Below are 19,157 nucleotides of genomic sequence, written 5' to 3' on the forward strand. Positions count from 1 at the left end.
GGGTTTCCCTGAATAAATAAAGGTAAAAGAAAGAAAAGAAAAATAATTCTGAAAACAAAACAATAGAATATCAAATAACCATGCCTGTGCAAATAAATATGTCTCACATTGTGCATGTCAATAGAATGCATTATTGCACAGTGACAATGAAACATATTTTAACAGGGCCCTACATACATACACCACAAGAACAGGTGGAAAAACTTTAATGAGTACACGCACGCACGCACACGCACACACACACACACACACACACACACACACACACACACACACACACACACACACACAGAGTACGCCAGTGGTTCTCAAGGTGGGGTCCTTGAGAAGGTTCCAGGGGGTCCCCAGGTGGATAGGAACCAAATAGACCCTTACAGGTCTGTAACTCTCAGAGTGTACAAATGCAACCAAATGGGTCCATTCGGTTCCATTTATATACTCTGTTATGGGGGTCTGTCTGTGGCCTAATCCTGGGGCAAACTGGGGAGTCCTTGAAAGTAAAACATTTTGAGAACCCCTGCTGTACACAGTACTGTCCACACCAGTGTTAATTTTGTCGACTAAAACTATGACGAATAAAATAAAAGCAAAGCTATGATGACTAAAACAGTCAATAAATAAAAATTAGACTAAAATGTTAGGGAGGGGCTAGTGGTGAAGAGATCCAGTAGAACTAAAAGACAAGCCATTTTATGTTTGGTTGCGCTCTGGTGTTGCGCTCTGAAAATAGCAGATCTACAAGCTCACAACGCGTCGCGCTGCAACGTGTTGTGAGGTTGTAGATTGGCTATTTTCAGCATGCAACCAAAATCAGCCATTACGAAACCATCAAGGCCCGCCAAAATACATTATTGTCGACTAAATCAACTGTAGATTTAGTTGACTACGATCTTATGTTATGTAGTCAACTAAAACTACACTAAAACTTTTCAGATTACTAAAATAAGACTATATACTAAATTAAATGTTATTCAAAAGACTATGACTAAATAAAACTAAAAATGCTGTCAAAATTAACACTGGTCCACACACACTGTCACACTTTCACACAGCTACAGGCCAGGCCAGCCAGGTGACAGGACAGGGTGTCAGGGCACGTGTTCAGCAGCAACACAAGGAAGGACAATGGCTTTAAGCATGAGCCTCCATGAGCCCAGTTCATACCATAGTCTGTTTTAATTACTTACAGTAATTAAGCCCTATTAACATTTGCGAGGGGGAAAAATAAAACAGCTACGTCTACGAGGTCACAATGTGTCGCTTATCATGACCATTTAAAAAGAAATCGTGAAATTCTGTGAAAATGTTTGGAAATTGTTGCCAATAATGACATGGCCAAAAAGTGACATCAGGTTGAAAGTGGTTAATAAGAAGTCAACTCCAATAATAATGACGGCACTTATTGTTCGACAGTCTACTGTTTCAGGTTGTACAATAGCATTTCCCACCTAGCCTGACACTCTAGCCTGAATTTCCATTTAGTTTCACTTCAGAATAATACATAGTTTTAGATGGGTGTGGCTATAGCTATTCAGGAGCCAGGCTATTTCCCACCCATTTACTTTCATTCAAGGCTGTAATATGTTTTTATTGATTTGTGTACAGTGCCATGGTTTCTCATGGGATATAGAATGGGATATAAGACTAATTCTTGTGATGTTATCCTTAATCACTTAAACCATAATCGTCTATGTCGGGGTGGAAACTTCACATGTACACAACTGTTACTGTCAGGATTCATATTCAAAGGAAGCTAAAGCAGATCTAAAAAACGCATCGCTTCGCACCGCATTTTGAGCTTGAGGATCTGCTGCTTTTGTGTGACGCTGTGCTATGATCGAATAGGGCGTTAACACATTGATTGACAGAATTATTTCAGAATTTTTGCAGTTTCATGCCAGGGTTTTTACATTGAAAAAAAAAAGTACTCAGGAGCTGAGATACAACATTTTTAAGATTTAAGTTAACAAGGAAGTGGATAGGAGTCTAGATCTTCAACAAATCATATCTCCTTGGTCTTTGGGTGAAATTAAAAAAAATTGAATTTTTTTTTTTCTTCTTAAAAACGAGTTAACTCGATCTAGGCAATCAAGCGATGGATTCTAAAAACGAGTTAACTCGATCTAGGCAATCAATGTGTTAATTTACCCCCCCAAAAAACTAAAAACACGCTAGGGTTCACGTGGTTAACAGGCAATCGTGACAGATAAGATGCCTTTTAACTGGAACTGCTAAGACCTGTATTCACTCATATACATTGTTGACAGACTGTTGATAGACTGTACTGTACATACAGTACTGTGTATTACCCAGATAGTCACTGTTGAAGGCCTGTTAACACAATGCTGTATATTCATTCAGAGACCCAGTACAGATGTCTCGTATAGTAACTATTTTATTTAATCTTTATTAAAAAATGTGTACGCTGTGGCTCCGACAGTGTAGGGCGAACTGTCTAGTGTCTAGAAGATGCTCTCTCTCTGTGTGTGTGTGCGTGTGTGTGTGTGTGTGTGTGTGTGTGTGTGTGTGTGTGCCGAATTTCTTGTGGTATAGTAAAGTACCGATGTCATAGTAGTACTGACGTCAAAGGCTGTTCCACATGACATCCGAGATCCACGGCGGTATTAGACCCTGTTTTGTTTTTATCTATCTTGATTTGGTCCTTGACTCTGACTTTTATCTATTACTAAAAGAGTTTCACTTTTACTGCTGTTGCTGCGATGACACCTGAATCCCCCCCCCCCCAGGATCAATAACCATTTATTTTAATGTTTAATGTGAGGAAAGCAGCTCTACACTGCACCACTATACAGTATAGGCACTGCATTGCTACAGTACTGCTTTCACAACAACAACAAATGCCTCAAAATTACATGACTGTCAGAATTAGCCACTTAAAACCTTTATACTTAGTTGACCAGTGTCCCAATAGACCTTCTCCTTATTACATATATATTTTCACCGAATGTTCACCCCAGAATAGCGACGTTATGTCTGGTTTCCACTGAGCTTTGCATGGTGTCCGTAATGGACCCTTCGAAAAGCCCCACCCACTCCACTCTGTGACTGGTGGTGCGAAGTTAGTCACACCCAGGCCTGGCAGCGCCTGGCAAGCTCTGCTTCTCACCCATTGACTTGCATGTTAAATGATGGCTTTTCCCCTTAAAAATAATCGATCATTTCAGGAGCAAGAGCTTCAAAATCTCTTCTAAATCTAGTCAACAAGGCCTGCAGTAGGCTATGCACTGAACAAATGTGCATGACATTATTTCAATAAACTAAAAACATGGGAAATGTTAGAGAGCCATGGATACACAAAGCTTCAACCTGGTCTTTCTCCGTTTATGGCCCGTACATCTACATAAACGTTCATATTTCAAATATAAAGTGCTTATCCCATGGCCACCGATGTTACATTTATGTACGGGCTCTCAAAAGTACCTGTATCATCTGTATTGTTCAATAAAAAGCATTTTAATCTGATCGGTGGCCATTTTCTCCATATGCTTTCAACTGAGCGACCCTATCTGTTGGTGGGTGTATTGCACTCTAATACATTATGAGAAAATGGCCACTGATCGGATTAAAATGCTTTTTATTGAACAATACAGAATATACGGGTACTTTTGAGAGTCCCGTGCATAATTGTAACATCCGTGGCGATGGGGTAAGCACTTTATATTTGAAAACGTTTATATAGATGTACGGACCGTAAATGGAGAAAGTGCAAACACCAGGTTGAAGTTGATCCATGAATGTAAGAGGAGTTTTCATGTACCGCAGGGTAAGACTGCAGTAGCAGTTAATAAATAGACGAACAAATGAATTAATATACTTTAACGTGCGGAATCCGAAACAGGCAGCGCTGTGATTCTGAATTTTGTTACGATTACGGTGATTAGTAGCCTATTATTGACACCACCTGGGCGAGTGAGTCGTGTAACTTTCCTGACCTTAAGCTGTGTATGTGTTCATATGGTTCAACAACACAGCCATGCAGCCTTGCAGTTTAAGTGCAGATTTCAGCTTGGGAAAAGCAGCCTCCAACCGGTTTGGGTACGTGGTTCATAGTCACCATTGCGTTATCGTGGTATTCCTATTCTTGCTATTATGTTGCAAATGATTGTGTGTGTGAGGGTGAAATAACATTGACAGCTATGGCAGGTGACGAAAGCTTGCCAGACCTATGCCAGGCTAACAACGGTTGCTAAGATGGCATTGCACAATCGCTTTTGGGGTGGGGTTTAGCGAAGGGTCCATTGCCTTTAGTCCATTCATTTCTATGGGAACCTCCATGATCTCCGATGTCCTCGTTCTGTTAGTTGTTTTTTTCCTGTGCGGCATTTTTCTCGAGTATGTTAAACTTTTTGTAACTTTTGTAACTTTTTGTAACAGATTTCAAGAGCTCATAAGCATGTGTTCCAGGAATCAAGCAGAAGATGCTATTTCCTTTGATTCAGTTCCTTGACTGTGTGTAATAACAAACATCAAACACATTTGATTTGCTTTTCTGGGTGCACTCAGTTGCACTTTCTATTCATTACAAATGATCGCTTCCGCTTCATCCGTAAAATGAATGCATTTCCTTGCGCTGAACGCTAGAGGGAATAATGCGTATATTCCACGGATATCACACAGAGCATTGTGGAAACCAGGCTTTAGGGGTCATGTGGTTAAGAAAGATTGAACGGCTTCTGTAGGCTATACATTTCAGGCGCAGCGCTAAGGCTACAGAGTACAGAACCACACCAAACACTTAGCACTGACATCAGAGGAGTGCGATGCCATGCGTTGCCCGAGGCGGGCACACTGTACAGTTGGTGCACACGATGGGATGACTGGCAGTGCTCTCGGTGGGTACCGTAATATTTAAGCACTTTTAATGGCAATGTGCATGGGATTAAAGCAAAGACAAATCTCACGACGGACTGGAGTGTTTTGTTAGGCCAAGTCAAGTTCCAAACTGTGATTTTGTGACACAGCGTGAAACGTACACACTAGTGCTGTGTTTCTAAAGAACTATCAATATGTAGAATTACGATGTTTAGATAGCATTCTAAACTTATGATTTTGCTGTTTTTCTTATGAAATTGCAGATTGAGGCTTTGGCATTTGCTTTTATGAAAGATCCAAGACCATTATGGAAGATGCTTCTGAACATGTATTCTGTTGCTAGTTTGACCCATTCTAATACCATATAAATACTACTATAAAAAATACTGAAATCAGCCTTGGCGACTGAGAACTTTAACCCATGAATGTGGCCCCACGACAACACAAAAGCGGCGGGGGTCGAAAGGCCCGGCGATTGTTGCGGAACGTTACAGTGGATAATCTACATCCTGGCACCGTGGGATGAGACGAGTACTTACTGCAAGGTCCTGCACTAGCTTCTCTTCAAAAGAGTACTCCTCTGCCTCTATCCATATTCTCTGATAGGCCAGGAGGAAGAGATTAATAGAGCGATGCCTGGGGAAGGGAGCGAGAGGAGATTAAAGCTGTGTTAGTTAGTTAGGAGCCCGGGAAAGTAGTTAATGCCCGGTTAGTATAGTACAGCGGCCATGTCCAACCGGTCACCTTGAACAATGGTTCTCAAACTTTTTCACGTCAAGGACCCTCAAAATTATAGTATAGGCCGCGGACCCCCATCTGAAAAGATTTGTGCCAGGTGTGCGGGCGGACCCCAGTACAAATTTGGGTCCGCCCGCTGATGCATATCAAACTGGGGGTTTTGGAAATTAAAAAGATTGCAAATCAATGTATTACACTGCTGCAACAACCCTGATACAATTAGCTTATATCAGAATCAAAATTTCAGTTTATTTGCAGTGGTTTCCAACTAAAATGATTGATTAGCTAGGAACCAAAAGAACCCTTACAGGTCTGTTAACTCTGACAGTGTACAAATGGAAGCAAATTGAACCTTAAGGGTCCATTTGGTTCCATTTGTACACTCTCAGAGTTATAGGGCCTTAAAAACCCATTAAAACCGGCAAAGCATCTGTGTCATTTTAGGCTATTAAAAAATAGCAGATATACAAGCTCACAGCGCGTCACTTCGTGCTGCGCTGTGAGCTTGTACATCTACTATTTTGAAATTGTTTAAACAAACAAAGTGTGAGAAATTTTTAGAAGCCATGTGTAGAATCGGCCTCAGGTTTAAATGGGTTAATGCATACCAAACCGAGGGTCCTTGAAAAAAGAAAAAAATACTATTGAGAACCACTGGTCTATTGGCAGAGTATTATGTTCACATACAAGGACATTGACCAGCGGAACTACCAGTGGAAGCATTGAATTAGCGTTTACAGTTGTAGCACAGACTGTGGCTGGAGAGGGGGGTTGGGGGTTGGGGGCGGGGGGGGGGGGGGGGGAATGGGAGCTCATACAAACAGGTCAGCGTTCCATTACCGTCAGCATGGAGAGCAGACTGTCATAGTCTGTGTTCTCATGCATTGCCTCCAGCCACATAGGTTGGTAGGCTTTCAGGAAGTAATTATTAGTTGTGTGCCTGAGGGGGACGAGGTACAATATATATATTTATATATATATTAGGGCCGCAACAATCCATCATTTTCTTAGTTATTATTCGATCGATTACTGTTTTGATTAATCGAATAATTGAGAAGTGCTCAAGTGAAGTGCTTAAGTCATTAAATCGATCAAGTGAGTTCGATAAACTGTTGCACCCCTACTATATATGTATATATATATATATATATATATATATATATATATATATATATATATATATATATATATATATATATATATATATATATATATATATATATATATATATATATATATATATATATATATATATATATATATATATATATATATATATATATATATATATATATACAGGCGTTCAGAGAGAGAAAGAAAAACAACAACAACAGAGAGAAAAAAGAGACATGACAGATTGTATACATTCCTACCCCTCACAGAGACAATAGAAAGTGTGAGAATGAGAGAACATCAGCCCACAACCATCCCGCAAACTAAGATTAAAAAAAGAATAAACATTTTGCAAACAAACAAAAAATCTAAAAGGATGCTATTATGTGTGCACTGTAAGCTAATCCATGAATTATCAATACTTTTTCATAATCACTTGTTCTGTGTCACAAGCAGAAGCAAAAAGTACCACAGTCACTGATGATTCACACAGCGTTAATCATTAAAACCTTCTACATTTGGTACTTGGGTCTGCAGTTGTTTACTCAATACACCAAATCTCTTTGCCACAAATAGCCGGTCTACAGGCTCACAGCACGTCACTGTGCCACGTTGTGAGCTTATATATCGGCTTTTCCTGGCAAATGTTCCCCTCGAATAGGTGCCACATCAGGTTCAATAACCCCCCCCAGGTCGGCCTTCATAATTGTTTTCTTCCCTACTGTCTCTCTCTGCCCGGCCTCCCTGTGATTGAGTTACAGAGCAGTGGGCCATGAAATTGCTACTGTGCTCTTTTTCAATTCCTTTAATAACGGCCGCGGGGCAGCCATTTTGTCCTACAGATTGGGGGAGGGATGCTGCACATTAACGCAGGGTCAGAAGAGGGTGGGCGAAGAGGAATGAGATTGGTGAGGCTCGGAGAGGAGGCCGCGCAGCGCGGGTAATTGGCCAAGAAACACAAAGGAGACACAAGGAGCACTTTTCATTTCAACCCTATCGTCACATATTGGTCCTACTAATGCTCATAATGAGATGGCACAATGTCCGCCTACCCACCCTGCGTCTCATTGGTGTGCTGTGGACGGTTCAGAAACCTGCCTATCAATGACAGAATCCATGGGGATTCCAAGCTTATAGAAACTACAGCCTTTCTCTTCCTGGGAAAGTTAGCATGATGAAATAGAAACCATTGTTACTGCATTAATTAAATACAAAAAAAAAAAGTTTGAAATCTTGTGTTTGACATTTCCAAACCTGCCGACCGATGATGTCACTGGCAGGCAGGTTTCTGAACTGTCCACAGCCCTCCTCTGAGACACAGAGTGAGTGGACAGAAATTATACTGAGGATTAGTGAGGAGCAAACTAGTGAAAACAGCCGATCTACAAGCTCACAACGTTGTGAGCGTGTAGATCTGCTATTTCTACTATATCTACTATAACAAAAGAAAATACACAATTTCTTTGATTTTACGAATGTCCTTTGAAACATTTTTGACATTTACTTTAAATTTCTGATCATTTTTGATAGATCTTTTAGTTTTTGTGTATATATACACATATCTATATTATATAAGAAATTACATGGTTTTCTTTAAAATCTTGAAAATGTTTTCATGGTGATACCAATATATAAGAACTTAAAAGTATACTATGTTGGATCCTTTGATCGAGGCCCGGAACACAATCGATTGATTGATCATTAAAAATAAACGCGCTCTGAAAATGCTCGCTGCCCAGCGGCCCGAACACTTTTCAAGAAGTGGTGCCCTGATCCAGGGCTGACCCTGAAAAAAAGTTGGTGTAATACCATGACTGGAGACAAAAGGATAGAGTATTACTAGAGTAAATACCAGAGTAAAGTGCTATAGAGTATGAAGAGTATTACACAGTAGAGTAATAATACCTGGGCAGGTTGTAGAGAGGAGCCATGCGGAAGCATGCCACCACCGCTCGCTTCCTCTGCTTGGAGAGCAGCTTCTGCCAAACACACTTCTTAGACCTCAACGGCTGCTCCACCTAGAATACCACAGACATGAACCCATTAAGACCTGAAGAGGCCCATATTCTGCAATGCCTTCTAAATCAGTTGTGCTCACACTTAAAAAAAAAAGAAAAAAAATAGCAGATCTACAAGCTCGCAGCGCGTCACTTTGTGCGCGCTGCGAGCTTGTAGATCTGCATTTTTTTATATATAGCGTTGGCTATTTTTGGGCGGTGAAACCGCCCCTATAAGTGAGATTTGGAAAAATGTACATTTTCCTGCGCTGTGATCTGGGCCCAGGAAATTTGTAGAATTATCCTGCGCTGTGATTGGCCAATCACAGTCTATTCAGGACTGTGATTGGCCAGTGTCACATGACACATGTGCATAGCCCTATATAAGCAACCATAACTTCACAAAAACAAATTTATGGTTTTTGTGAAGTTATGGTTTCGTCCATCATAAAGAGTGTTTCAATAAATGTATTTATCTTTTGTACATGATTGGTTGACTCCATTCAGTATTGTGATTAGCTAGCAAGACACCGCCCACTTCACACAGGGTGTGATTTTTTTAATAGCCAACGCTAAAATCTAAAATAACATGGATGCTTTCCTGGTTATAATGGGGTTTAAAGGTAAGGGTAAGTGATATTGTTTTGGTTGAAAAAAAAACCTTTTTTTTGTTAAAAGGTTAAAGCAATATATTCTGATAGCAATCATCACTATAGAGTGTTTGTTCAGTCACAGGGGTCTCCATGTCTCTCCAGCTCTTTAATAAACAGAAAATACATTTTCAGGTACTGTAGGTGACAATAATGTCAGCCAATCAAGAGCATTTATCAGGTTCATTTTTTTATAGTGTTCCAGTTCCAGTTTTGTCTGCTCATTTCTTTGTGTCATCACTTCCAATTTCACTTGTTTAATCTGTATCCTGACACAGTTCTCTATCCTGATTGGATACAATTGGTATCCCAACCTGAAAATGCATTTTCTGTTGAATAAAGAGCTGGAGCGACAGGGAGACTCCTGTTACTGAACAAACACTCTATAGCAGGGGTTTTCAACTGATTTTGACCCAGGGACCACCATCCTGACTAAGAGCAACCTGGGGACCACCACTATTGTGCGTGGTGGGTCCATCATAGACCCACCCCATACAATAGTGGTGGGGGGTTCATGCACCACAGGGAGCTGGAGAAAATAGCTATACTATCAATATAATATCTAATAAAATACAGTGTTTTGTTTGAATATGATGGAATATGATTAAGGATTACTGTGATTATGGTAAGCTCACATTTCATATCACACACACACCATACAGTAAGAACTCCTGTAAGTTATTAAAAGTTTTTAATTATTTATTTATTTTTTTGCCAGGGACCACCTGCAATACCTCCGCGGACCACCAGTGGTCCGCGGACCACCGGTTGAAAACCCCTGCTCTATAGCATCTATCTGAATATAGAGCTTACTTTAACCAAAGAAAATCAGTTATCTATTATACCCTATTTTATACTTGTCGTAAAATGGTGTCGGGCATCGTAAATAGCCGACCTACGATGTGTTGTGAATTTTCTTTTTTAATTTCCAGATTTTTTTTGGTTTTGTACTTTCTGCAAATAACGACATGCCCAAAATAGGGATCGATTTATTTATCAATTATTTTATTGATCACTTTTTTTACATAATTGATTATATCGATTAGTGTGATAACTGTCGCACCCCTTGTCAAATCCTCTCTGTCGGGTGGAAACCTCTTACAAAACTATAACTTTTCAGGATTCATATCAAAAATAATAATAGCGAAAGTAGCAAATCTCGAGCTTGTGGATCCGCAACTTTTGATGCTTCTGTGTGACGCTGTAGTATGATCGAGTACGGCGCTAAAATATGGAGATAGGAAGTTTTTCTCCTCTAACCTGCTCCAGGTTGAAGACGGCAGCAGAGATGCTCTGGATGCGGTCCACCGTCCTCTGGGGGTCAGGGGTCGCGTCCATTCTCACCACCACGTCCTTGTACAGGTTGAGCTGCCACTTCACCGCCGGGTCCTCTGACTGGCAGGACACACACAGTTTACTTAACTAGAAGCAGTGTTGATTTCGTCGACTACCTTTTTTCAATGACGAAAACTAAATAAAAATGAAATAAAAACTAAGCTACGATGACTAAAACTAAGACTAAATATGACTATATGTGACTGATATTGTGTTTCTAATGCGTGAGGAGACCGGGTTTTTTCAATTACTTTTTTCATTTATTTTCTTTTTTCATTTCCCCCCCCCCCCAAAAAAAAAAAGTAATTGAAAAAAAAAGAGTCTCGTCACGCATTAGAAGGCCAATACCAGTCACCAGAACCGAGGACAGGTGTTTTCAATTAATCTAACATAGCGGAGGGGTCTAATCACCTTGAAGGGGTTTATTTCTCAATAATGACCCGCTTCCCATTGATTATCTCGCTTATTATTATCATATTATTATATATTATTATCGCTAGATACACACTAGCTTGAATTTCAGGCAGCTTACCTTTTCTTGAAGGTGCAGATTTTGCCATATGTGGTCTTTCACCTCGTCATCTGTGTCTTTCTGTTAGACAGTAAGAGGGATCAAATTAATCACCCACCAATGAACCCACGGCTTCCCAAACGTTTGCATCAGTGGCTCTCAAATTGAAGAGCCACAAATTTAAGTACTCCAGTAAAGTAAAACATATATCAAAATTGTACTTAAGTACAGTACTCGAGTAAATGTACTTTCCCACCACAGGAGATTAAGGCTCTCACCAGAAGGTAGCGAGTCTTGGCCAGGGAGATGAGCTCCTGGTCCCCCGGGGTACACATGTTCAGACCGATGGGCAGCATCTTCTTCAGGGCGGCCACGATGAGGGACGTCTGGATGGAGTAGAACTCCCCTCGCTTCTTCTTGTGCTTCCTCTCCTGGTCCTGACCTCCAGACTGTGAAAAGTACAACAACATGTTTTTTTTACATCAACTGACGCTTGAAAGAAGAAGAAGAAGAAGAAGAAGAAGAAGAAGAAGAAGAAGAAGAAGAAGAAGAAGAAGAAGAAGAAGAAGAAGAAGAAGAAGAAGAAGAAGAAGAAGAAGAAGAAGAAGAAGAAGAAGAAGAAGAAGAAGAAGAAGAAGAAGAAGAAGAAGAAGAAGAAGAAGAAGAAGAAACATCACTTGGCAGACTTCCAAGGAGTCTTCTTAAAGGGCACTTCACCCATTTTCAACCTGTGTGCATATAAATTGGTCCTCGCTAATGCTCATTATAAGTAAGTAAATAAGTAGCCTTCAGTCACGTGGCCCATAGAGAAGGAGCCTATCTCCATGTCACAGGGACTTGCCGGTTTCTGAACTGGCCAACCAATGAGACACAGAGTGAGTAGACAGAAATTGTACCACATGGACCAATTATATGAAGATAAGGTTGAAAATGGATGAAATACTCATTTGAGGTAAAACAAATAAAATAAAAAGGTGTTTATTTGTGAATAACAGTGAGCCAAAGTTATTCCTAAGACTTGTTAACAATAGAAAGTATAGCAAAAGAGTCTCCTTGCCCACATGAACCCTAGCGTCCCTATTCTGGGGGGAAAATTCTACAAGCTTTACAGTGCCTCTAGAGCAGAAATACAGAGCCGAACCCGGGTCAACTAAGTATTAGCAAACAAAAATAAATTTAAAAAGTGTATTTGTTTCTGATTAACAATGAGCCAACGTGCAGGTACCTTGACCTGAGGATGATGGAGTGGTTTAGATGAGCTTATTTCACAGTGGGAGCGTTAATACTGAATAAAAGCCAGAGGGAACTGAAGCTTTATTTGTCAACAGTGGCAGACTTTAATGTTCACCGCTGAAGCGTTCAGCAGGCCCAGGAATTAGAAGACGACTTAAGGGAAATTAATTCTACTTTGCTTTGTACACATACTCCCGTGTGAGCGTGCCTCGCACGCACACGCACGCACGCACACACACACACACACACACACACACACACAGGAGCCCCAGCCAGCCAGGTCAGTATGCTGTCATCCATCAGCTACTAACACACTAGCAGTGACATATACTGCATGATCACATGATTTGTCACTGTGCTGTTGGCTTTCATCAGCTGAGATGAGTCATGTTCCAGTTTTATGATGTCATGACATGGTGATGAATGGAGCGTGATGTGACTTATGGATGTATTATAGTACAGTGCAGTGTTTCCCAGGCACAGGGTTGCGACCCATTTTGGACCGCGGACCCGTTTTTATGGGGTCGCGAATCGCGAGTATTTTTTTTTGTTTTTCTTTTGACTTTCCTAAGAATTGATAAAGCCAAAAAAAATAAAACAGGAAAAAATAACATTTTGCTAAATTTCTGAAAATAAATTCTAAATAGCAGATTTTTTTCACTATTTGTGAATTAAGGCTTAATTGTTTTTGTACATTTGGGTCACAGGGGGGACCCCGAAATTTCTCTTTTGGGCCTCGATCTGAAAAAAGAACCCCTGGTACAGTGGGCCAAGCTATTGGCTGCTCTGCTCTGGGGACTGGAGCATTTAAGCCGATCAGCTGTGAGTGATATTTATCGCAATAAACGATAATAATGATTATCGTCATCCCATCCCTAGTCAGAACACAGAATGACTCATATTACACGGCATGTGAATGTGGTCTCATTCTGAATGAGACCACATTCACATGCAGTGTAATAATGGGAACCCTTTGTTTGTTTGTTTTTAGGACCAAAACTAACAGATTAACAAACAATCAACAGATCGCATCTGCCAGCGCTGGCAAGGGGGATTGATGACACCACAGAATGTTTGCCGTGTGAATATTTGTTGATTGTTCATCAGGGAATGGATGTTAGTTTATTTCTGCCGTGGTGTTTGGCTTCTGTAATACATGCACACACACGGCTGGACTTGCTGACTGTGGGAAGCGTGAGAGAGCTGACTGAAGCCCTGATTTATACTTGGTTGCGCGTTGGTGTTGAGTGCCGTAAACAGCAGATATACAAGCTCACAACGCGTCGCGTTCGTGACGCGTTGTGAGCTTGAAGATCTGCTATTTTACAGAGCACGACACCGGCACGCAACTAAAGTATAACTGAGGCTTTTAGTTTACAGGGGTCCCAGGTGGATAGAGGGCTTTTAACGAGCTGCCAGAGAAATTTAGAGTAAAGCTGCGGAATTAGGAAATAAACTCTGGAACGGTGGAAGCATGAATAAATTCCCTAGTCCCAGCAGTAAGCTCACACATCAGCCCACTTTGGCACTTAATGTAAGCTCCAGGATTCGGTCACGTTACACCATCCCTTGGTTTGACACACAGGTGGCATAGGGGAATTTATTTAGTTTATTTTACTTATTCTCCAACACTGTATCGCAAATGTAAAAGGTATGCATGGCTGTCCTCCACTAAAGATATACTACGACTAATAGTCATAGGAATTTCTATTTGCTGTTTTAATCGTCAAACATGTGCATGCAGTCGTGGAGGAACCAGCATTTTCAGGTCGGTAAGGTTGAGAACTGAACATTCCAATGTTGATTTCACAATGGTCTATTGAAAGTTATAGACTGGGCAGAATGAAATGGTTATATCTAGTGTTGCTAGAAACAAAGTAATTATCTAAAAGTCTTGGTCAACTAAGGCCAAACCGATTAATTGATTGATTCGTCGATTAGCCCTAGGTATGCACAAGGTCTGTAGTGTAGATGGTGTGGTAAAATTACATTCCAATAAATCCGGTATTTTGACAGCCTGTGCCGAACTTCCAATCAGCAAACACAGACGTGCGCTCTTCTTTGCCGCCCAAGTCCCCTACCTTGGACATCTTGGTTTTGCTGTCCCCAGTCAAAAATGACAGGTTGTTGATCTCATTCTGGACCACAAAGTTCTGCTCTTCCCTTTTGAAGTTCTGAAACCAGATAATACAAGCTCTGTTACAGGTCCAGTCCACAATGGCTCCCAGCAGTGGTGGGAAAAAAAAGTACTCAAATATTTTACTTAAGTAAAAGTACCAATACTGCAATGTAGAAGTACTCCGTTATAAGTAAAAGTCCGGAATTCAAAATTTACTTGAGTAAAAGTACAAAAGTATTGGTATAAAAATGTACTTAAAGTACCAAAAGTAAAAGTACTAAAATGTTTGAAAATAGCAGATCTACAAACTCACAACGCGTCGCATCGTTGTGAGCTTGTAGATCGGCTATTTTCAAATAGCCTAGGTATAAAATAGGGCTAAAGTGGTTAATGTATGTTTTATAATGTAATAATGTATATCTGCAAAGTAACTAGTAACTAAAGTTTTCAAATAATTGTAGTGGCGTAAAGGTACAATATTTGCCTCTGAGATGTAGTGGAGTAGAAGTAAAAGTATAGAAAATTGGAAATACTCCAGTATAAGTAAAAGTACCTCAAAATTAGTACAGTACTTGAGCAAATGTACTTAGTTACTTTTAATCAAGTTCACTTTACACCACTGGCTCCCCAGTTAATCCTAGTCCAGTGGTTCTCAAAGCGGGGTCCAGGGACCCTCAGGGTCCCAGATATGGACCCTTGCAGGTCTGTAACTCTGAGTGTACACTCTCAGAGTGATAGGGGTCCTTTGAAATGAAAAGGTTTGAGAACCACTGTTCTAGTTCAACTTGTATGATTAGATTGGGATATTTAAAGATGGTGACTCACATGTGATTTACACCACAGAATGAAGATCTCTCCCACCATTCTGAAGAGCTCATTGGAGTCAGCGTCTGGCTCCTTCAGCCACCTTGACCTGTAACAGTAAGAGGGGAATGGATGGAATGGTGGAATACGTTTAGTCGCTGTCAGGCAGAAACCTTGAATCTCCATGTTTGAAATGTTTATGATTTTTTGGTAAATTTATGCCCTACTTCATCATACCAGAGTGTCACACGAAAGTAGTGAAAATAGCAGATCTTCAAGATCACAACGTGTCGCATAGTGACACGCTGTAGATCGGCTATTGTCACTATTTTACGGGGTTTTTTATAATAAAAGAAAAAGGTTTTGGACATACGCGTTTTCCACCTGACAGCGACAATTTACCTCTCCTCGTCCTAACAAACATTATACTTTTACTCCACTGCAATTATTTGAAAACTTTAGTTACTAGATACTTTGTAGATTTTGTAGATTATTATTACAAAACATACATCACCCACTTCAACCCTACATACACTTCGGCCATTTGAAAATAGCCGATCTACAAGCTCACAATGCAACGCATTGTGAGCTTGTAGATCTGCTATTTTAAAAAGATTTTTATACATTTGAAAACCTAAAAAAAAACTGCATAATGAGTACTTTTTACTTTTGGTACTTTAAGCACATTTTGATTCCAATACTTATACAATACAATATTTAGAACTCCGGACTTTTACTTGTAAGAGAGTATTTCTAACAATGCAGTATTGATATTTTTACTTTAGTAAAACTACGTGAATACTTCTTCCACCACTGTCGACGACACAACACACCTGTTGTTGTCCACGTAGCGGATGAGCATGGGGTAGAAGGCGTACAGGTCGCGGCAGAGCACCGCAAACTCGTCCAGGATCAGCAGCTCGGCCTCCTGCGTGTCTCCCTTGCAGTCGGCCTTCAGGAGCTCCTCCTCCGTGACCACCTTCACCGTCTTCTTCTTCAGCTTGTCCAGCGTCGGGAGGAACTTGGACCTCAGCAGGTCGGCGCGAGCCTTGCTGATGATTGGCTGCACGTAGACTGCACACAAAACCAACAGAACGAGCCAAAAGGAATCGCAGAGGAAGTCAGATGATGAATACATTTGGAAAGATTGCTGCTATTTTTGTCCGAGTACCAAGTGACTGCAATTTAGGCAGCTACCGTTGTAAGCTGTACTGTATATAACTAATTCTAACAGCAAAAAAGTTAAAGTACAATATTTTCCTCTGAGATGTAGTGGAGTAGAAGTAAAAGTATTGAAAATTGGAAATTAATTCAAAGTAATTAACACATAAAAATGGTACATTTTACTCAAGTACTGTACTTAGTCACTTTCCATCACTGAGCTTCATCTACAACCATAGGCGGCGGGTGAGCCTGACAATGGGGAAGGCTATATTGACCATTGAAACTGGGCCTGAGTGGGCCTGGGCCTGGCCACAAACACGCGCGGATCACGTGAACATTTTTTTTAAATGAATTCATTATATACGCACGCACGCGTGTGCCGTGCGTGTGGGAGGGACTAGGGAAGGAATAGTTATAGTATACCCTCCCAAACAATCGAGAACACACCACTGGTGCAGTGGTGGAAAAAGTACTCAAATTCTTTACTTAAGTAAAAGTACCAATACTGCAATATAAAAATACTCTGTTACAAGTAATAGTCCAGAATTCAATATTTACTTGAGTAAAAGTACAAAAGTATTGGCATCAAAATGTACTTAAAGTATGAAAAGTAAAAGTACTAAATATTTGAAAATAGCAGATCTACAAGCTCACAACGCGTCGCAACGCGACGCGTTGTGAGCTTGTAGATCGGCTATTTTCAAATTGCCTCTGTATAAAATAGGGCTGAATTGGTAAATGTATGTTTCATAATGTAATAATTTATATCTGAAAAGTAACTAGTAACTAAAGTTTTCAAATAAATGTAGTGGAGTAAAAGTACAATATTTGCCTCCGAGATGTAGTGGAGTAGAAGTAAAAGTATTGGAAATTGGAAATACTCAAGTAAAGTACAAATACCTCAAAATTGTACTTAAGTACAGTACTTAAGTAAATATACTTAGTTACTTTCCACCACTGCACTGGTGTAAACAATAATAGCAATTCAAAGCAGTTGTCCTCCAAACCACACCTTCAGTGGCTGTCATCAGACCGGGTGGGAGCTACGTCAGCTATTCTCAGCGTGCAATATACCGTTGCGCGATAAAAGTAGGCTATATGTCTCGCTAGGGCGCACCTCACTGGCCGACACACAGAGGGGGTTGAATGAACTGAAACCAGCGCTCCCCAAAACAACAGGTTTGGGGATCTGTTGGGAATTGATTACATGAAAGAGTCACCTGTGCGTCCAGTCTCAATGTTTGTAAACAAATAACTGGTCTATATAATGCTGCGCACATATATTATGTATAATTTGCACAATCCCAGCATGACATTTGGGAAGGCTTAGCCTACCCTAGCCTTCATTACCCCGCCGCCTATGTCTACAACAGTGAACCACGCCCACCTGCGATCCTCTTCATCCAGGAGGCCTCGTCGATGCCCAGGTTGCTGTTCAGTATCTTCAGGATGTTGCCCAGGATGACGCTGAGGTGCTCCGAGGTGACGGTGGTGCAGCAGACGCTGCCCCCGCTGGCCGGCTGGTTCTCGGGGCCCCTCTCCCACCAGTAGGACAGGTAGTTGCACAGCATGGGCAGCACCACCTCGATGACGTGCGGCATCTCCGTGTAGCGAGCGCCCGACTCCGCCATGTCGTTGATGTCCTTGATCAGGCCGTCCAGACGCGGGATCTCGGGACACATCTCCTCGACCGTGTCTGGCAGGCCTAGGACTGATAATAGTGGTGGCCCGAATATTAATAACACATCCCTTTAATTACATTTAAACCATTAAAGACCGGGAACGCATCTGTGTCATTTTTTATTTATTTCATTGGGCTATTCAAAAATAACAGATCTACAAGCTCGTAACGCGGCACTCGAGCTTGTAGATCTGCTATTTTTGAAAAATCGTGAACATTTGTGCGAATCTTTGACTTTGAGTATATGTGTTTTTAAAACGAAACATTTGTAACTCAAATCTTTGCTTCTGGGGGCTCCATGGAACATTTTTTTTTACAAATGTTCGCTTTAAAAGATATATTTAAAGATTTGCACAAACGTTCACGATTTTTCTGCAAATAGCAGATCTACAAGCTTATTTATAGCTATTATGAGCTATTTTTGAACAGCCAAAGAAATCTAAAATGACAGAGATGTGTTTCCGGATTGAATGGGTTAATTTGCCCTTTTAAATGGTGATTGTAATCTAACCCGATCACAAATGTGCCCGCCATTAATAGTGTAATATTTTACAGAGACACTTTAGGAAACACTGGCTTCAAAATCATAAAAAAAAGGTCATGATTCTAATGATAATTAGAAAATAATGAAAAGACATGCACCTACCGATGTCCAATAATTAATCAAAAACAGATCTTTAAAAAGGACAGCTATTCCCCCTCTTACCATCCTCTCTACAGTTTAATGAACTAGGCCCAAGGAAACTGTAATTATCAAATCTAGCCTTTTTGCTTAAAGATAATTGGATTTGTGTAAACCTCATAATAAGTCAGGAACTGTATCTGCAAAACATACTTGCTCCATCCATCCCCCTTAGCCCAAGTATAACTATAATCAGAATCTGCATTTCTTTCATTCAAATATCTATTCATTTGGGGGGGGGGGGGGTTGAGTTTGAGAACCACTGATATATTGTACAAATATTTAATGACTTAAAGG

General features: G+C 40.5%; 1 protein-coding gene across 1 annotated transcript in view; it reads right to left on the minus strand.

Moving 5' to 3' along the window:
• The window catches only part of LOC308074684 (ryanodine receptor 3), a gene marked incomplete at its 5' end in the record, with an annotated part of 322,999 nt that overhangs the window by 51,224 nt on the left and 252,618 nt on the right, over window positions 1-19,157 (minus strand). The window contains 9 exon segments of the mRNA XM_080414190.1: window positions 5,373-5,469; window positions 8,590-8,702; window positions 10,592-10,726; window positions 11,199-11,258; window positions 11,456-11,626; window positions 14,492-14,584; window positions 15,355-15,442; window positions 16,167-16,407; window positions 17,885-18,208. Coding sequence (XP_080270316.1) covers window positions 5,373-5,469; window positions 8,590-8,702; window positions 10,592-10,726; window positions 11,199-11,258; window positions 11,456-11,626; window positions 14,492-14,584; window positions 15,355-15,442; window positions 16,167-16,407; window positions 17,885-18,208 — 1,322 coding nt within the window.

The sequence above is a fragment of the Gymnoscopelus braueri genome, assembly GCF_963280865.1.
Source record: "Gymnoscopelus braueri genome assembly, chromosome: 19".
Lineage (NCBI taxonomy): Eukaryota > Metazoa > Chordata > Actinopteri > Myctophiformes > Myctophidae > Gymnoscopelus > Gymnoscopelus braueri.